The 18,284-nt window shown below is 40.4% G+C and overlaps 1 protein-coding gene across 10 annotated transcripts in view; it reads right to left on the bottom strand.

Annotated features, from left to right (window-relative positions):
- Positions 1–18,284, bottom strand: part of ralgapa2 (Ral GTPase activating protein catalytic subunit alpha 2) — a 616,204-nt gene that overhangs the window by 344,500 nt on the left and 253,420 nt on the right. For 8 of the 10 annotated variants that reach the window (XM_068044400.1, XM_068044396.1, XM_068044394.1 and 5 more), the window contains exons 17-20: positions 16,672–16,812; positions 14,543–14,686; positions 13,576–13,676; positions 142–235 (exon numbers count right to left, since the gene is read on the bottom strand). In XM_068044400.1, coding sequence (XP_067900501.1) covers positions 142–235; positions 13,576–13,676; positions 14,543–14,686; positions 16,672–16,812 — 480 coding nt within the window. The remainder of the gene's footprint in view (positions 1–141; positions 236–13,575; positions 13,677–14,542; positions 14,687–16,671; positions 16,813–18,284) is intronic. The other 2 variants (XM_068044398.1, XM_068044402.1) reach the window with 1 other exon arrangement.

Below are 18,284 nucleotides of genomic sequence, written 5' to 3'. Positions count from 1 at the left end.
AATATTTTGTTGGAATTTATTCACCCTGTTGGGAGGAAAAAAGAATTGCAGCTGAAAATCTGCCTCAATTTGACCAAATAAAATGATTCAAAATCACACTATCAGCCTGATGGACTAAAATATAAACAGTTCAGGACTCACTCTTATTTCTCAATCTGATTCTTCCTTGAGATGATGAAAGTGCATCTGCATTACTTTCTAGGTCACCAGGGCTACTGCTCCTACGTATCATGATCTGCAACAAAAGAGCATGTTAAGTACTTATGTTGCTCGAGGATACTGTGAATGGGCCTTCCCCCACACCCCTCCAATTTTGCTTTGCAATGCTTGCGCAGACAGATTATAACAGAAATTAAATCTACGAAATGAATTTTCTGCATAAAGGCATATAGTCATTTGGTAGTAAAGAACTTGAGTATTGCTGAAAACAGAGACATTCTGTCGAAGCTTTTCATCTTGCACTCATCGGGACAATTTGCAAGAAGACCAATGTAAGGAAAAGCAATAAATTTATACTGCATGAGAAGACAGTGTTGATGGGTTAGCAAGTGGCCTCTGATTGATAGAGGCGTTGGCATGGAGAATACGCCAGTTTATGGTGACTGAGTTAACTGCCAAGCTTTGTTTGAAAGTTAAACCAGGCAGCTTGACTCTGATTGGAGGAATGAACCAGCGAATCGCTGTCACTTATTTTGTTTAGCTGAAACAGGCACAATGTTTGTACATGTTCTTTCTGTCTGCAAAGAACAAGGCCCTGTGTACTGATACATGTAGCTTCCAGCACGCACACTGTGAACCTGACTGACAATCAAATTGGTGTCAACGTAATTCTTAGCACACTGAGGAGTATTTAGCAAATGTTGTCCAATCGCGGAATCACATCTGATGTTGGACATTGTGTTTTGAGTTTTACAAGCACAGGCTGGTTGGGTCTGCACCTTACCCATTGCGAACAGAAGGGACAAGTTGTTTGATGCAATCTGCCAGTCTTTGGGATGTACGGCCTATATACCTAGCATCACACTGGCATTGAAATTCATACATCACATTACTCATTTGAGAGATAGGCAGAACGTCGTCTTGGCTTGATGGCAGCATCCAATTAGTGGCAAACACCACACATGTTGCTACTGCATAGTAGCAGTGTGAAACAGATAGCTTCACCCGTTCCTCAAATTTTCCACATATATTACCCTTCCAGGGTAATCAAGGGCTAAACAAAATAAGTGACAGCCATTCGCTGATTCATTCCTCAGGGTAATGCCTTCACCAGTCAAGCTGCCTGGTTTAAATTTAAAACAAAGCTTGGCAGTTAACTGTCAGTCACCAGAAACCGGTGCATTCTCCATAGCAACACCTCTACAAATCAGAGTCCACTTGCCAACCAATCAGCACTCTATTCTCATCCAGTATAAATTTGTTGCTTTCCTTAACATTGGCCTTCTTGCGAATTGTCCTGATGAGTGCAAGACGAAAAGCTTCGACAAAACGTCTCTGTTTTCAGCAATAAAGGCATATATTTAAATATCCACACAGGAATATCAATGTTTGAAACATTAATGAAATTTTGTTGAGCAGGCAGCAACTCAAAGGCTGCAATACTTTTACACAAATTTAAAAGGTGAAAATAAATTGTCATGTCTTTCCGTAACACTTGCATTGCGAGCAGTGGTATGCGTTTTTCTGAGTCAAAAAAAAACACAACCTGAAAGCATCCTGCAATTTGACGTGAATATCCTCATGATGCGGTAACATGTGGCATCCTGAAGCATATGAAGCCATATGCTATGGACCACAGCCCAGTTAGAGTCCATACTGGAATTGGTACATTCTAGTGGCCAAAATGTAATTAAAATCAGAATCTTCAAAATCACTGAATATTTCTCGAATATAACCATTTTTTATTGGACATTAGATTTCCAATTGATAAACAGACAATCTTTTGAATCAAGGCTGATGCACTTATGGGGCACTGTTAGCAAGTGGGTGAAGATTAGGAAAATGCTGTGGAGAAAGTAGAAATCATATGGGAGTATAACAACTCATTATAATAAAGCTGTTCATGTGTTTCCCTGAAAGAAGAAAGGAACAACAAATCAAACAAGTGAATAAATTAAATATTGGAATACTATACATGATCCTTCAAAACTTGAATATGATTGTTTAAATAGGAACAAAAGTATCTTTTTACCAAAAATGCTAGGGGAAGGCTTTAAATTTTCTTCGAAATTGACCTTTTATGAACAGGAGGCATTCCTAACAGGAACACTGCCATCAACTATGCCAATTAAAAATAAAACATGCAAGATTCCCCCATACAAGTGCGTAGGGACACTTCCTAAGTTAAAGGTGTTATAAAAATACAAGGTGCTGATATTGCTCATATAAAATGGAGTACACACTTTTATGAAAGCAGGAGTGTTACAACATAAAATGCACAGTTTAATATATAATGAATATAACCAATGGAGCTTTTACATCAATAATTATTTCCTAATAGAAGTATAGGGACCACTTTGAAAGGTGTCTACTGCTAAACTGAAGCTGTGCTCGACATGACATTCCATTTATGACTACAAACTGTCCCTGCAACAATGATCTGATTTTCTATGAGCTCAACTACTACCTGTGGAGAAGTTCCTTAAATATGCACATGCTGAGGTTAATTAGATAGTTTCAAATATTACCAAGTCTTTTAGGAGTGTGGGGGTAGGAAGCAGAGGGGAATTGAACTTGACACAGAATATCAACTCCATGTTGTAACAATTTAAAACATATAATTAAAACTATGAGCTAACATATGCTCATAATCACGCCTGTCAAAGCATTTAGCATCCAGAGGACTGGAAAAAAAATCATGACCGACTCAAGTTACCATCGTCTGTTAATGCTTAAGGCTCATTAAAATAGGTTTTTACAAATTTTCACCACTAAATTATCAATTTTTTTCCTGGTGATAAATTAGTAAAAATCAACTTCAAAAGAGAGAAAATAAATAAATTTCCCATTGTTTTCTTACCAAAAATTACGTCCAGAGATAGATATATGCCTGCAGTCCATGTTGTATGATGTACATGTAGTGCTGGAGTCATGAACGTGATGCATGTGTATTTGGGACCTGATTTTCAGCAAGACAAGAATTAATGGATGTGCAAATTGGATTTTTTTTTATATAAAGGGAACCTCAATCATCTTTGGTACTGCTCCAAGAACTATATTCTAGGTGCCAGTTAAATTACATGCTGAGTATGGAGATATTATGGTTACAAGAGCAGGTCAGAGGCTAGGAATCCTACAGTGCAAAACTCACCTCCTGACTCCCCAAAGCCTGTCCACCATCTATAAGACACAAGTCAGGAGTGTGATGGAATACTCTCCACTTGCCTGGATGGGTGCAGCTCCAACAACACTCAAGAAGCTCGACACCATCCAGGACAATGCAGCATGCTTGATTGCCACCCATTCACAAACATTCACTCCCTCCACCACCGACACACAGTGGCAGCAGTGTGTACCCTCTGCAGCAATGCCCCAAGGCTCCTTCGACAGCATCTTCCAAACCCACGACTTCCACCAACTAGAAGGATAAGGGCAGCAAATGCATGGGAACACCACCACTTGCAAATTCCCCTCCAAGCCACACACCATCCTGACTTGGAACTATATCGCCATTCCTTCACTGTCACTGGGTCAAAATGCTGGAACTCCCTTCCTAACAGCACTGTAGGTGTACCTACCCCACATGGACTGTAGCAGTTCAAGGCTGCAGCTCACTACCACCTTCTCAAGGGCAATTAGGGATGGGCAATTAATGCTGTCCTAGCCAGCGATGCCCACATCCCATGAATTAATAATTTAAAAAAGGGTGCCTGGATGTGGATTTTTCAATTTTGCTTTCAATTTAAAAAATAACCAGCTAGGGACTGAGTGAAAGTCTGATAAACCCCATAAAACTGGTGCCCATGAATAGTGTGCAAATAATTGTGGATTGCCATTTAACTTGACTGTATTTTTGAAAAAGATTCTTGCATATTTTGAGATTTGGCAACATATATAATGCCTTTTCCCCATTTCTAGCATTGAAATAAAAGCTGAAAAACAGGCCATTAAATTGGAAATTAAACCAACTGAAATGATCTTTAATCACACTGGTTGACTAAATGCAAACTATCATTTAACATGCAAAGAAAGCTGCAAATCAGTAACTACCACAAACCCAACTAAAGTACTCAATACTTTTCCAAAGATATAAAATATAATACAAACAAAACTTCAGTCTAACAACATGATAAATATCAGCACCACAAATAAAAATACAAACACCTAGCCGACTCCCATTAGCTCTATATCCTAAGTCCAGGCTCCAAGGGCTGGATTTTCGTTACGGAGACGGGAAATAGGAGCCGGGTCTGGATTTGGGTCAGAAAGCTGCCCCGGGTAGGAAACTGATTCAGATTTTAAATGGGTTAAGTCCTTAATTCACATGGAGTCAGGTTACTGTCCACTTCCAGCCAGTGGGGCCTGGAATGGAGGCAGTTCAGATGAAGTGTGGGGCTCATGCAGAGGCTGCTGGTCGTCCTGAGGAGAGATCTGTGGTTTGTGCCGAAGGCTTCTACTTCACCAGAGGGAAGTGAGATGTCACAGGGGAGCTAGAGGCCTGGCATTAGAGCAGGGCAAACCATCGCTTCATCAATGCCAACCTGGATCTAATACTGGAGGCAGAGAGGGAGAGGAGGGAGGTCCTCTCCGCAGAGCAGGACACCTCCTTGTGCAGCTGGGACACCTCTCTGTTCAATGTTAACCCCCTCCGACCTCCTGATTCTCCCCCGATGAGCTTTCTCCTTCCAGGACCTCTGCCCTCAAGGTCTGCATCTCTCTGGAGGACCAGGTTATGAACAGCAGAGCGGAAAACCACAACGACCGAGACCCTTGCAGGACGGCATTGGAGGGTGCCACCTAACCAGTCCAGGCACCATAACTGCTTCGTCAGATGCCTGATGTTCTGCTCAATGGTTGGCGTGCTGAGCAGGTGGCATAGGTTGTATCGCCTCTGTCTGGGGCTCCCGTAGAGGGGTTAGGAGCCATCTCTTCAAGGGATTTCCCTTGTCAGCTGCGATCCATGCATGCATTTTGGGAATGGAGCAAAGACCCAATGCAGACTGGACTGCCAGAGGACGAAGGAGTCATGTGCTGGTCACAGACCAGTTGAACGCTGAGGGAGTGGAAGCCCTCCCTCTTGATGGATCTCGTTGGCTGGTCACAAGATGCCTTGATGGCCACATGGGTGCAATTAATGATGCCATGCACCCTGGCGGAACTCAGCGATGGAGGCAAAACCCAATGCCCTCTGTGCCTGCACTGGCCCATCTGTGTCAAAGTGCATGCAGTTCCCCCATCCTCCTGAATATGGCATCTGTGATCTGCCTGATAGCATGATAAGTTGCTGACTGCAAGTTGTCACCTAGGTCTGCAGCTAATCCCTGGGATGACCCAGCTGCATAGAAATTCAGGGCGACATTGACCTTGACAGTTGCAGGTAACGGATTGCCATGGGGCCTGCGTGACCTCAGGTCATTGTGGATCAGAGAACACAGGTAGGAGACCATCTGCCTGCATAGGCATAGCCTTCTATGGCACTGGCGCTCTGTCATTTGCAGGTAGCTGACTGTTGGGCAATAGACCCGATGTCTTGAGTAGCACCTTCTTCCCCTTGCAGCCACCACCCCCCCACCGCTCCTCTGGCCTCCTGTTGTCCAGGAGGTTGTAGGTGCTGCAGCTCATGCTGGTTGCGCGGCCCAATGTCAGAGTAGCCTGTTCCCATCTGAACTCCCTCAGCTCATTCACCAGGCCTTCCCCTGCCAATCCCAGCTGCCCAAGTGATGCCAGTGAGCTTACATCCCTCTCCAAATTCCTACCACTCACTAGCGAGAAAAGAAAGTCTTCCAGCTCCAGCAATGGCTACACTGTGACACTGAGCTTTATTTTGGGCCTCTGCATTATTTTAATCGGCCCCCCTCATAGCCCTGATGGCTCCCCGCAGTGTTCAGGACTTGTACATCCTGCCGTGTTCCAGACACGGCGTTTTCCCTGTGCCCTTCCTTTAAAAATTCAAACCTGCTACTGACAAGCCTGTTAATGAGCTCCACAGAGACTTATTTGAAGGTGTGTGGGGTAGCTGCTCCCCTCCTCCCAACATCGCATTCCGGAAGCAGCAGTTCCCAGTGCCGACCTCCAAGAACGTGATCTTTAAATCGGCGCGCACCCGCTTCTGCCCTCAGCAGGCTTTAAAAACCCAGCCCCAAGTGTCTCATCCCATCTTAATCCAGACTCTAGTTCCCTTATACAATTATGACAAGGGGTATGCATCTCCTTCAAGAAAGAGCCATCATTTCGGTAGCTGTTAGAGGTTTTGGGGGGGTGGGAAATGACAGAGTCTACTTCTACATCTCAGTGGCGGGTGAAACAAAAGGACTAAGTACAAAACATTCAGGAAAGGAACAAAAACAAACATACTGAATGAAAGGGACATAATATGAGCAACAGAAACAGTAGGAGTATCAACTTGTGGTCTGCTCTCCAATTTTATCCTGTCTGTAAAGCACCTGCTTTTAACTCAAGCTTTCACTGAAAAACATACCAGCGGAAACAGCAACACAGCAATTTCCCCTAATGACCCCCTGCCTCCACCACACACCACCATGACGTCACAAGCAGATCAGCTGTGTCTCTTATCCATTTTTGTAAAGATGCATGCCACTCAAATATATAGCTCATCTAATCAACCTATGGAGCTGTGCTGGTTCAGAAAGTGGGAAGGTTAGTAGCTGGGGAGGTTCTTGGCTTGCATACTTAGCTGTAACTAATGATCCCCTGCTCAAAGGCAAAGTGTGAGGATCCCAGTATTCAAGATTCCCAATACTGCACCAAAAGTGTAGGAAGCAGCAGTTTTGCCTGTATCCTTTTCTGTTGTGCACTAGATGGCATGGCCACCGATATTTCTCTAACCAAATGCTCAAGCACCAATTGTGCTGTTCTAAGCTGCCCACTCACCAAAATACTGCAACTCATCTGTTAGCCTGAGTCATAACGCCTCTTCCTGTCCACAGTTACAGAGACAAAAAGAAAGAGGCAAAAGTAAAACAGCAAGAAATGGGAAGAGAAAAAAAGATAACTGAAAAGTGAGAGGAAAGTTAAAGCTCAGACACATAGAAGCACAGACGAAAGACAAAAGCAAATGAGAAGACAGACAGAAGTAAAGGGAGATAGGAAGAAAGAGACAGGTAGAAGTGGAGGAGAGAAAGAGGTAAGGATTGAAGTGTAGAGTGACAGAGAAATATATACAGAATTAAAAGGGGTAAGAGAGAATAGAAGGAAGACAGAGCAAAAGGGACAGAATGAGAGGACACACAAAAGAAGAAAAAAAGATTTGCATTTCACTGGTGTCCCAAAGCGCTTTACAGTCGATGAAGTACTTTGGAAGTTTAGTCACTGTTGTAATGTTGGAAACACAGCAGCCAATTGGCACACAGCAAGGTCAGAAACAGCAATAAGATAATGACAAGATTTCCTATCAAATCGATAGATTTCCTACTTGAAGAGCAGGGGAGTTTCCCTGGTGTTCTGACGAATATTTATCTCTCAACCAACATCAGTAAAAAAAAAATCTTGTCATTATCCTATTACTGTTTCTGACCTTGCTGTGTGCCAATTGGCTACTGTGTTTCCAACATTACAGGGCAATCACATCCTTCCTATAGTATGGTGACCAGAACTGTACACAGTACTCCAGCTGTGGCCTAACTAGCATTTTATACAGATCCATCATAGCCTCCCTGCTCTTATATTCTATGCATCGGCTAATAAAGGTAAGTATCCCAATATGCCTACCTACCCACCTTATCTACCTGTGCTGCTGCCTTCAGTGATTTATGGACAAGTACACCAAGGTCCCTCTGTGTAAAAAAAAAAAGTAATTAGGAGAGCGAAGAGGGGCATGAACTTCCCAGGGTCCTACCATCCACTGTATATTCCCTTGCTTTGTTAGTCCTCCCAAAATGCATCACCTCACACTTCAGGATTAAATTCCATTTGCCACTGCTCTGCCCATCTTACCAGCCCATCTATATCGTCCTATAGTCTAAGGTTTTCCTCCTCACTATTTATGACACTACCAATTTTCGTGGCATCTGCAAACTTACTGATCATACCTCCTTTATATTCACGTATAAATCATTAATGTACACTATAAACAGCAAGGATCCCAGCACCGATCCCTGCGGTACACCACTGGTCAGAGGCTTCCAATCGCAAAAACAATCCTCAACCATCATCCTCTGCCTCCTGCCACGACGCCAATTTTGGATCCAATTTGCCAAACTGCCCTGGATCCCATGGGCTCTTACCCTCTTAACCAATCTCCCATGCAGGACCTTATCAAAAGCCTGACTGAAGTCCATGTAGACCACATCAACTGCTTTACTCTCATCTATACATCAAGTCACCTCCTTGAAAAATTCAATCAAGTTTGTTAGACATGATCTCCTCCTGACAAAGCCATGCCGACCATCCTTGATTAATCACTGCCTCTCCAAGTGGAAATTAATCCTGTCCCTCAGAATCTTTTCTAATAGTTTCCCTACCACTGATGTTAGACTCACTGGCCTGTAATTGCCTGGTTTATCCCTGCTATCCTTCTTGAATAATGGTACCACATTTTCTGTCCTCCAGTCCTCTAGCACCTCTCCTGTGGCCGAAGAGGGTTTGGAAATTTGTGTCAGAGCCCCTGCTATCTCCTCCCTTGCCTCACATAATAGCCTGGGATACATCTCATCTGGGCCTGGGGATTTATCCACTTTTACGTCCGCTAAAATCTCCTCCCTTTCAATGCTAATTTATTCAAGTATATCAGAATTCCCCCTCCCTGATCTCTACCCCTACATCGTCCTTCTCCATAGTGAACTCAGATGAAAAGTAATCATTTAAAACCTCACCTACGTCCTCTGGCTCCACACACAGATTGCCACTTTGGTCCTTAATGGGCCCAACTCTTTCTCTGGTTATCCTCTTGCCCTTAATATACTTATAAAACGCCTTGGGATTTTCTTTTACTTTGCCCGGCAGTGTTTTTCATGTCCCCTCTTCACTCTCCTAATTACTTTTTGTTTTAAGTTCCCTCCTACACTTTCTATACTCCTCTAGGGCCGCTGCTGTTTTCAGCCCTCTGAATCTGCCATAAGCCTCCTTTTTTTTCCTTATCCAATCCTTTATAACCCTTGACATCCAGGGTTCCCTGGACTTGTTGGTCCTACCCTTCACCTTTATGGGAACATGTTGGCCCTGAACTCTCACTATTTCCTTCCTTTTTGAATGACTCCCACTGGTCTGATGTAGACTTTCCTATAAGTAGCTGCTCCCAGTCCACATTGGCCAGATCCTGCTTTATCTGACCTCTCATCCTTCGAAACTCTAGAAAATACAGGCTCAGCTTCCTCAATCTCTGATAAGACAATCCCACCATCCCAGCGATTAGTCTGGTGAACCTCCTTTGCACTCTCTCTATGACAAGTATATCCTTCCTTAGATAAGGAGACCAAAACTGTACACAATATTCCTCGTGCGGTCTCACCAAGGCTTTATACAATTTCAGCAAGACATATTTACTCCTGTACTCAAATCCCCTTGCAATGAAGGCCAACATACTATTTGTCTTCCCCTTTGTTCTCTCCCCCACCCCTCCTCCCCTTCACTTGCTAAAAACCTAATTATTTTCTAACCTTTGACAGTTCTGATGAAAGGTCACAGACTTAAAACGTTAATTTTGCTTCTCTCTCCACAGATGCTGCCAGAACTGCTGTGTATTTCCAGCACTTTTTGTTTTTAACATACTAATTGCCTTCCTAATTGCTTGCTGCACCTGCATACGAGCTTTTAGTGACTCATGAACAAGGATACCCAGGTCTCTTTGGCCATGAACACTTCCCAACGTCTCATCATTTAAGAAATACTCTGCCCTTCTGTTTTTCCTACCAAAGTGGATCACTTCACACTTATTCACATTATATTCCATCTGCCATGTTCTTGCCCATTCACCTAGCATGTCCGAATATCCTCGAAGCCTCCTTGCATCCTCCTCACAACTTACATTCCCTCCTGGTTTTGTGTCATCAGCAAATTTGGAAATATTACAATTGGTCCCCATATCCAAATCATTTACATAGATTCTGAACAGCTGTGGCCCAAGCACTGATCCTTGTGGTACCCCACTAGTAACAGCCTGCCAGCCTGAGAATGACCCATTTATTCTGACTCTCTGCTTTCTGTTTGTTAATCAATTCTCCATCCATTGCAGTATATTACCCCCCAATACCATGGGCTCTAATTTTGTTTACTAGCCTCCTGTGTGGGACCTTATCAAAAGCCTTCTGAAAATTCAAATACACCACATCCACTGGTTCTCCTTTATCTATGCTACAAGTAACATCCTCAAGAAACTCCAACAGGTTTGTCAAACATGAATGCCCTTTCATAAATCCATGTTGACTCTGCCCATATAAATAATCATATCATTATTTTCTCTGTTGTTATCTCATCCTTTATCATAGATTCTAACATTTTTACGACTACTGATGTCAAACTAACAGGTCTGTAGGTCTCCATTTTCTCTCTCCCTCCCTTCTTAAATAGTGGGGTTACATTTGCTACTTTCCAGTCTGCAGGATCCCTTCTAGAATCTATAGAATTTTGAAAGATAACCAACACATCCACTATTTCTATAGCCACCTCCTTCAACACTCTGGAATGTAGCTCATCTGGTCCAGGGGATTTATAAACTTCCAATCAAATTATTTTTTCGAGTACTACCTCTTTAATGATACTAATTACTTTCAGTTCCTCATTTTTACAAGTCTTTTGGTTCCCTTGTATTTCTGGGAGATTTTCTTTTTCTTTCGTGAAAACAGACACAAAGTATTTGTTCAGTCTCACCGCCATTTCCTCATTCTCCACTACAAACTCTCCAGTCTCCACCTGCAACAGACCCACATTCATCCTTGCTAATCGTTTGTTTTTCACATACCTAAAGAAGCTTTTACAGTTCAGCTTTATGTTTCCCATAGCTTGCACTCATAATCTCTTTTCCCTTTCTTTATCAGTTTCTTGGTCCTCCTTCGCTGGACTCTAAATTGCTCCCAATTCTCAGGCTTACCACTTTTTCTGGCAACCTTGTAAGGCACTTCCTTTGACCTAAAGCAATCTTTGACTTTTTTTTAGCCACTGTTGATTAACCTTTCCTGTTGGGTTTGGGTCTTTTAGGAATGTATATTTGTTGTAAACCATGTAATACTTCTTTAGATGCTAGCCGTTGTCTGTCTACCATCAAATCCATTAATGTATTTCCCCAATCCACCATAGCCAACTTGCCCCTCATACCTTCATAGTTTCCTTTGTTCAGATTTAAGACCCTAGTTTCAGAATGAACTATATCTTTTTCAAACCTAATATAGAATTCTATCATATTGTGGTCACTATTTCCTAATGGCTCTTTTACACCAAGGTTATTAATTAACCCTTTCTCATAACATAATACTAAATTTAAAATAACCAACTCCTCGTTGGTTCTTCAACATATTGCTCCAGAAACCCATCTTGTACACACTCCAGGAATTCTTCCTCCACAGCATTAGTGCTAATCAGATTTACCCAATCTATATGTAAATTGACGTTGCCTATTATTACTGTATTACCCATGCTCCATGCAGCTCTAATTTCCTGATTTATACCGTGCCCAACATTACCACTACTGTTTGGTGGCCTATAAACAACTTCCACCAATGTTTGCTGCCCCTTGCTGTTTCTTAGCTCCACCCTAACTGAATCTACATCTTGTTCCTTCGATCCAAGATCCTCTCTCACTAATGTACTGATCTTGTCCCTTTATTAAGAGCGCTACCCCACCTTCTTTTCCCCTCCGCCTATCCCTCCTAAATGACGAATACCCCTGAATATTCAGTTCCCAGTCCTGGTCACCCTGTAGCCACGTCTCCATAATGACAATTAAATCATGCCCATTTACCTCTATTTGTGCCTTCAAATCATCTATCACATCGTGAATGCTGTGAGCATTCAGATAGAGTGCCTTTAACTTTGTCTTAACATTATTCCTCATTCTGATCCTATTTGATGTTTGCCTTTGTCTCGTCTGCCTTCCAATTTCGCTTGCTACTTTTCTATTTCCTGCTACCAGTTTTGCTTCCTTCCAACCCGAGCTCCTTCTTAGTTTCCCAACCCCCTGACAATTTAGTTTAAAGCCTTGCCAAAAGCACTAGCAAATCTCCCTGCGAGGATATTAGTCCTGGTCCTACTCAGGTGAAACCCGTCCATCTTGTACAGGTCCCACCTACACCAAAATAGATCACAATTCCTCAGAAACCAGATGTCCTCCCTCTGCACCAATTCTCCAGCCATGTGTTAAATCGCTTAATCCTCCTATTCCCATGCTCACTAGCATTCATCAGTGCATCCTTCTATACCCTCAAATAGCTTCTGGACGTCACTCGCTACACATGTTTCCGAACTCAGACTAGTCTGTTGATGCTCCATGCTGACTTCACCCTATCAACATCATTGTTACCCCACCATGGGATTTCCAATTTGAGATCTGGACTCCTCAGTATTATCTCCTATCTATTTTTTGTTTGCTATCAGGTTTTTATGTATCCCAATTTTGATGTAACCAGGCCTATGTAACTTGAGCTTTCCCGGAGTCCAATCATGTGCGCATTTTCAACTTTTTTTTTTAATTTTCTTGCTATTCGTCCTAGGCTTCTCTTCTATCATCATGCCTTCCTTCACTTTTTTCACTCACAGGTACTCTGCCCTCCCAATTCCCTACCCCAACCCTTCCTGACGTTCCTGCTCTCTTTCCACTATCCCAAGCTTCACCCCTGCTTGAATTCATTGCAGAGAAACCTAGCATACAATATTACAACTGCTAATCAAAAAACATCTGCTTACATTGCACTCTTGACAAGATATTTCCTTGTGTTCTGTGGCTATGTTAGAAAATACTCTTCAGAATTCTGGACATAGAGGCAACATTTTGGAAAAAGTCCAAGAACCCAGCTACAGTAAGGTATGAATCTAACCAACCTCCTGTGATAGCATATTACTTACCTTTACCAATTAACATTCTGAATTCAAATCTTTTTATTTGGACCCCTACAAAATGCCTTTGTTCATTCCTTAAAAACTACTTTGCTATAAAAATTTAAGTTGCAAAATCCAATTTTAGCAAAACAGATCTTCGAATATTTAAAACATTCAAGCGACTATGACATTTTGATCGTCAAGCAAAACTGGATTTTTCAGAAACTCACTTTAATGAGCACTCATGAAACATAATAAAATTGTGGTCACCAAGCCTTACCCTGAATGTCAAAATCAATTAAAAGCATCAAACCTTTTATGATCACTCATTATAGTTTAACTCTATTTGACAGGAGGTGCTTAAGATTAATTCTCCATTAACTGTATTTGACAAGCACTTTAGAAATTAATTTTGTTTGTGTATCGCCTTACAACTGGAGCTTCATTGTTTTTCCCTCCATATTTTCTGTTTTCAGCAATGGTAGTCTTTGAATCAGAGTTACTGAAACTAGCTGAGTGTTCCCTCCTTTGTCCTGTAATAAACACACAAAAAGGTTTATGTGTGTAATGCTTAAACAAATTGTTATTCATTACTTTCTAAACTTTAAATGTGTATTTTTGATAAAGGTTGACTGGCTTGATACTTCAGTTGAGCATAGCATGCCAGCTTTAAAAAAAATCTTAGGCAGAATGCCATCATCTCACACAAAGAAGTATGTAACATGAGAACATAATAAAAACTCAATATATAATGAAATATTTTACATCTATAAAAATCTGAACAGAAAAACAATCAATGGAGTAAGCTACTTTTGTTTTTGAAACAGTGTACACGTTATTAGAACATCTCCAATTGGCTGAAATCCATGCATGTAGGCCAAATGAACATTAAAAAAAATGCCCCTTTCCAGGAATACGGAGAGACATAAACAAATGGCACCTTTGTAGTATTGTTAGATACCCCAAATGGGCTCTGGGAACAATGAAACTGAGGAGTTAAAGAATTATGTATTGGAGCTCTGTATTTTCATCCATTGCAAAGACAGGCAATCCATGTATTTTTCCACAACTGACCCAGAGTTCAAAAAGTTTTACTGTCAGGAAATTGGTATGATTTTATCTCCCTTGTACAGCACACCAACCCAGGCCTTAGATAAATCAAATCCAGTAGACAGAATAGCTTTTACAGTCTTTAGTTAGGAATTTTATTCTTCCAATGCATATACTTTTGCTGTATCACTTTGGTGATTCCTAATTCGCATTACAACCTTAATTACAACGATCAATATTAATTTCAAGTGAAACTGAATTTCCTTCGAAGAAAAATGCTACCTTTGTTCCCCCCAAAAAAACTTAAATCCCGGTACCAGAATGTTGTTGTATTATTTCTTCATATTACCTTGCATCAGGTCAGAATGGAGTTGTTCAGCAATGTCAGAAGTGCTGCTGCTATGGGTAAGTTTTTGTTCTTGATCTAATATTGAACCACACATCAATTCTTCTGCATCTGGTATACTTTCGGGCTGCTGGAACTCTTCATCTTCTATGTGCACATAATTAAAGAAGGAGTGAGTGAGTGAAATCTAAGCAGTATCTTTCCCTTAAAGGAGCTCTTCATGAAAAAACACATTTGAAATTGGCACATAAAAGCTTAGTTATCCGCAAAACAAGGCAAATTCTTTCCCTCTTTTGAAAAAAAAACTCGAGGTCATGTCTGCTCAGATTCAGCGACTGATCTGGTTAAAAGCCAATCAGCTTGCACCAAATGTACTTCAGGTAGTGTTACAATTCCTTGCCTATGGTTACATTACATCCTGTTCTCAGAGGACTTGTGAAGTGAATGTCAATCCGAATACCATTTTCTTTCTCTTTCCATTCCCAATCCAAACCAAACTTCCTTGGTATGAAAGATTACGCATCATGCACAACTGCTCCCTCCATTGTAAACATGCTCAATCACCATGAAAGTACTTTTTAAACACAGGAGTTGTTTGCGGTGAATGGAATTAAAAAAAACATACAGTGCAGTAGATGAGCAAACTGTCCCAACAGAAAAATATAAAACAGAACAAGGCAGATTCAGTAAAGAATGGAATTACAAATATTTGTATTCAACGCATCTTATGCGCAAAAAATTAGTAGTGCATTTTTCAGATTTTCTATTGGACCAAATAGAGATTTGTGGACTGAGCTTTTTGTGAACCACTTTAGGTAACTTTATAAAGTAAGCACAACTATATCAACACATTGTTAGTCTACTGACAAAGAAAAACACATTTCTACAAGAAAAACAATTTTCAATTCTTTTAAAAAATTATTTTTGCATAAAATGCACACCTGGGCCATTTCCCAATACAATGCATGTTGTATGAAAATTACTAAGAACAATTTTGCCAAAATTATTGCATATAACATGCAGCTGGATTATAGGCCCATGTCCCTTTTAAAACAGTGCATCTTATGTGTAAAAATTTAGTAGTGCATTTTCCAGATTTTCTACTGGACCAAATAGAGATTTGTGGACTGAGCTTTTTGTGAACCACCTGGTATTTATATCAACAGTTTTTCCTAACTCAAATGAAACAGGCTTAGTCTTTAAATGGATGTCAAATGCAACAGGACCTAAATTATAAGGTACAATAATGTAGATTTTCCTTCAAGAAAAATTGCATATTATTTAAGACTGAATAAATTTATATCGGAAAATAAATTGTGTTCTTAGACTTATTAGTAGTGAATAGTTCATAATCATTCTACAGCAACGGATTTCCAATAATTGTACAACAGAAAAAAATAAACAGTCATAAACCTGTGCCGATATGAAACAACTATCCGTAGACAGAAAGCCAATTCATCTTAAAGCAAAATTTATAAGAGGACAAAAATACTCTTAAAACTAAATTCTCTCTCATCTGTAGATGGTGCTTTGGCCTCAATTGATATGATAATTATTTAATGATCGAATAGTAAACATTTTCATTGCAGAAGCAATGAAAATATATTAGGATTTACCTCTCCTGTTAAATGGTGTTTAAGTTGTAAAGAAGTGTACAATTATAATGAAAAATTCAAAAATAAATCTTAACTCTAAACAAAAATTATAAAACACACCCATCATAAATTCATAAAAACAGCTAAAGGGTAAATTTTAATCTGGACAACATTAAGATAAATCTACAAATTTATTACTAGCTCCTTCACCTACAGGAGTTGACAGCAATTTGTTAACAATATGCATTTGAGGATAAATCCTGTGCATTTACACCCATTTTCATTTCTTTAATTTATGACAAAGACCATCAAGGTGTCACTGAAGATGTTAATCATTAGCATTGACCTAAGAGCAGTTTAATGAGAGCAAAAAAAAATTACAAATAGGTTATTGACCTATATGTGTACATCATACACATTTCAGTGACTGTTCAATTCATCAATACACAATGTTATAAATGCCAGGTGGAAAGAAACTAGGAGCAGAGTGAAGAAATTAAGAGACAGTATGAAGAAATACAGCTTTGAGTACAGTACCTGAGAGTTTCTGAGAGGAAGAGGCATGAGTGATACCAGGTAAGAGAGAGCTCACAGTGTGAAGCAGTAGGGGCACACTTTTAGCGCTTGGCAAAGCCTCATAAAGATGCACACAGTTGCTGATAGATTGGCTTCGCTTAGCTTCCGAAGAAATAAAGCAGGCAAAGAAAATTAAAATAGATAAAAATATTCATATTTGAGAATACACTATAAATATATAAAGAATATTACAGATATTACTTTGTGTTATTTTCCCTTCTACAGTAAGGTTTCACCTTCCTACTGCTTGATTTTTTTTTAAACTGCACTTGAATTCAGAAGTATGTAGCACATTCAGATAGTACCACAAGATCACATGCAATATCTCTTCCAGACAAGTTCAGAAATTCTCCTCTTCTGGCTCAGTCCCAGGAAAATATACTTGGAAGAATGTATTTGTAGGTTATTACAGTTTTAACAGACATTGAGGCATGTAAATGGACAAAATCAAAAACAAGTTATATTTATAAATCCTCCAACATAACAAAACATCCCAAGGTGCCTTACAAGCATTATCAAACCAAAATTTGACACAGGGTCACATAAGGAAAAATTAGGGTAGATGACCAAAAGCTTGGTCAAAAAGGTAGGTTATGAGGAGTACGTTAAGGGGGAAAGAGAGGTGGAGAGATGGAGAGATTTAGGGAGGGAATTCCAGAGTTTAGGGCCATGGCAGCGGAAGGCACAGCAGACAATGGTAGAGTAATTAAAAACAGGAATGCTAAGGAGGTCAGAATTGGCAGAGTGCAGAGATTTCAGGAGGCTGTAAGAGATCAGAGATAAGGAGGGGTGAGGCCATGGAGGGATTTGAAAACAAGGATGAGAATTTTAAAAGAGAGATGTTGCTTAACTGGTAGCCAATGGGGATTTGGGTGAACAGAACTTGGTGTGAGTTAGGACACAAGCAACAGAGTTTTGAATGTCCTCAATGAGACAGTAGAACTAAGGAAGCTGGCCAGGAATGCATAATAGTAGTCAAGTCTAGAGGTAACAAAGACATGGATGAGGATTTCAGCAGCACATAAACTGGGGCAAAGGCCGAGTCAGGCGATGTAACGGAGGTGGAAATAGGCAGTCTTAGTGATGGTGCGGCTATGTGGTAGGAAGTTCATCTCACGTCAAATATAATACCAAGGCTAATTGAATGAGACATTGTGGTATCACACTAGTTAGCCATAAGATTTAAGTTTAATATTAGCTGTCCAAATAAAATGTTAACCTGGCATTTTAACCACAACCACAAATTTGCAACTGAGGGGCACAGTTCAGTATTGCAGATCCAATATTTACTCTTCATTTCTGCGAACCTAATCTTCAGTCATATTAGTCTTGCACTATTTGTCACCAATATAATTATTATTCTAAAATCTTAAATCTCAAGTTCTACATATGTAAATCAGAAATGATAGGGAGAACAGTTCACTTCTCCATGATATTAATGCATCATGTCAGAGTGAAATGCTTGCCTTGGCTATGCCAATTATGAAAAGCGAAAAGGAATCCTCGCACAGTATAAAATAAGTGATATTGAAAGCTGTTACAATAATCCACACGTGCAAAAAGTCTAAATTTCT

Source organism: Heterodontus francisci, chromosome 13 (assembly GCF_036365525.1).
Source record: "Heterodontus francisci isolate sHetFra1 chromosome 13, sHetFra1.hap1, whole genome shotgun sequence".
NCBI lineage: Eukaryota > Metazoa > Chordata > Chondrichthyes > Heterodontiformes > Heterodontidae > Heterodontus > Heterodontus francisci.
Note: the sequence above shows the minus strand (reverse complement) of the source record. Positions and strands in the feature narration are given on the sequence as shown.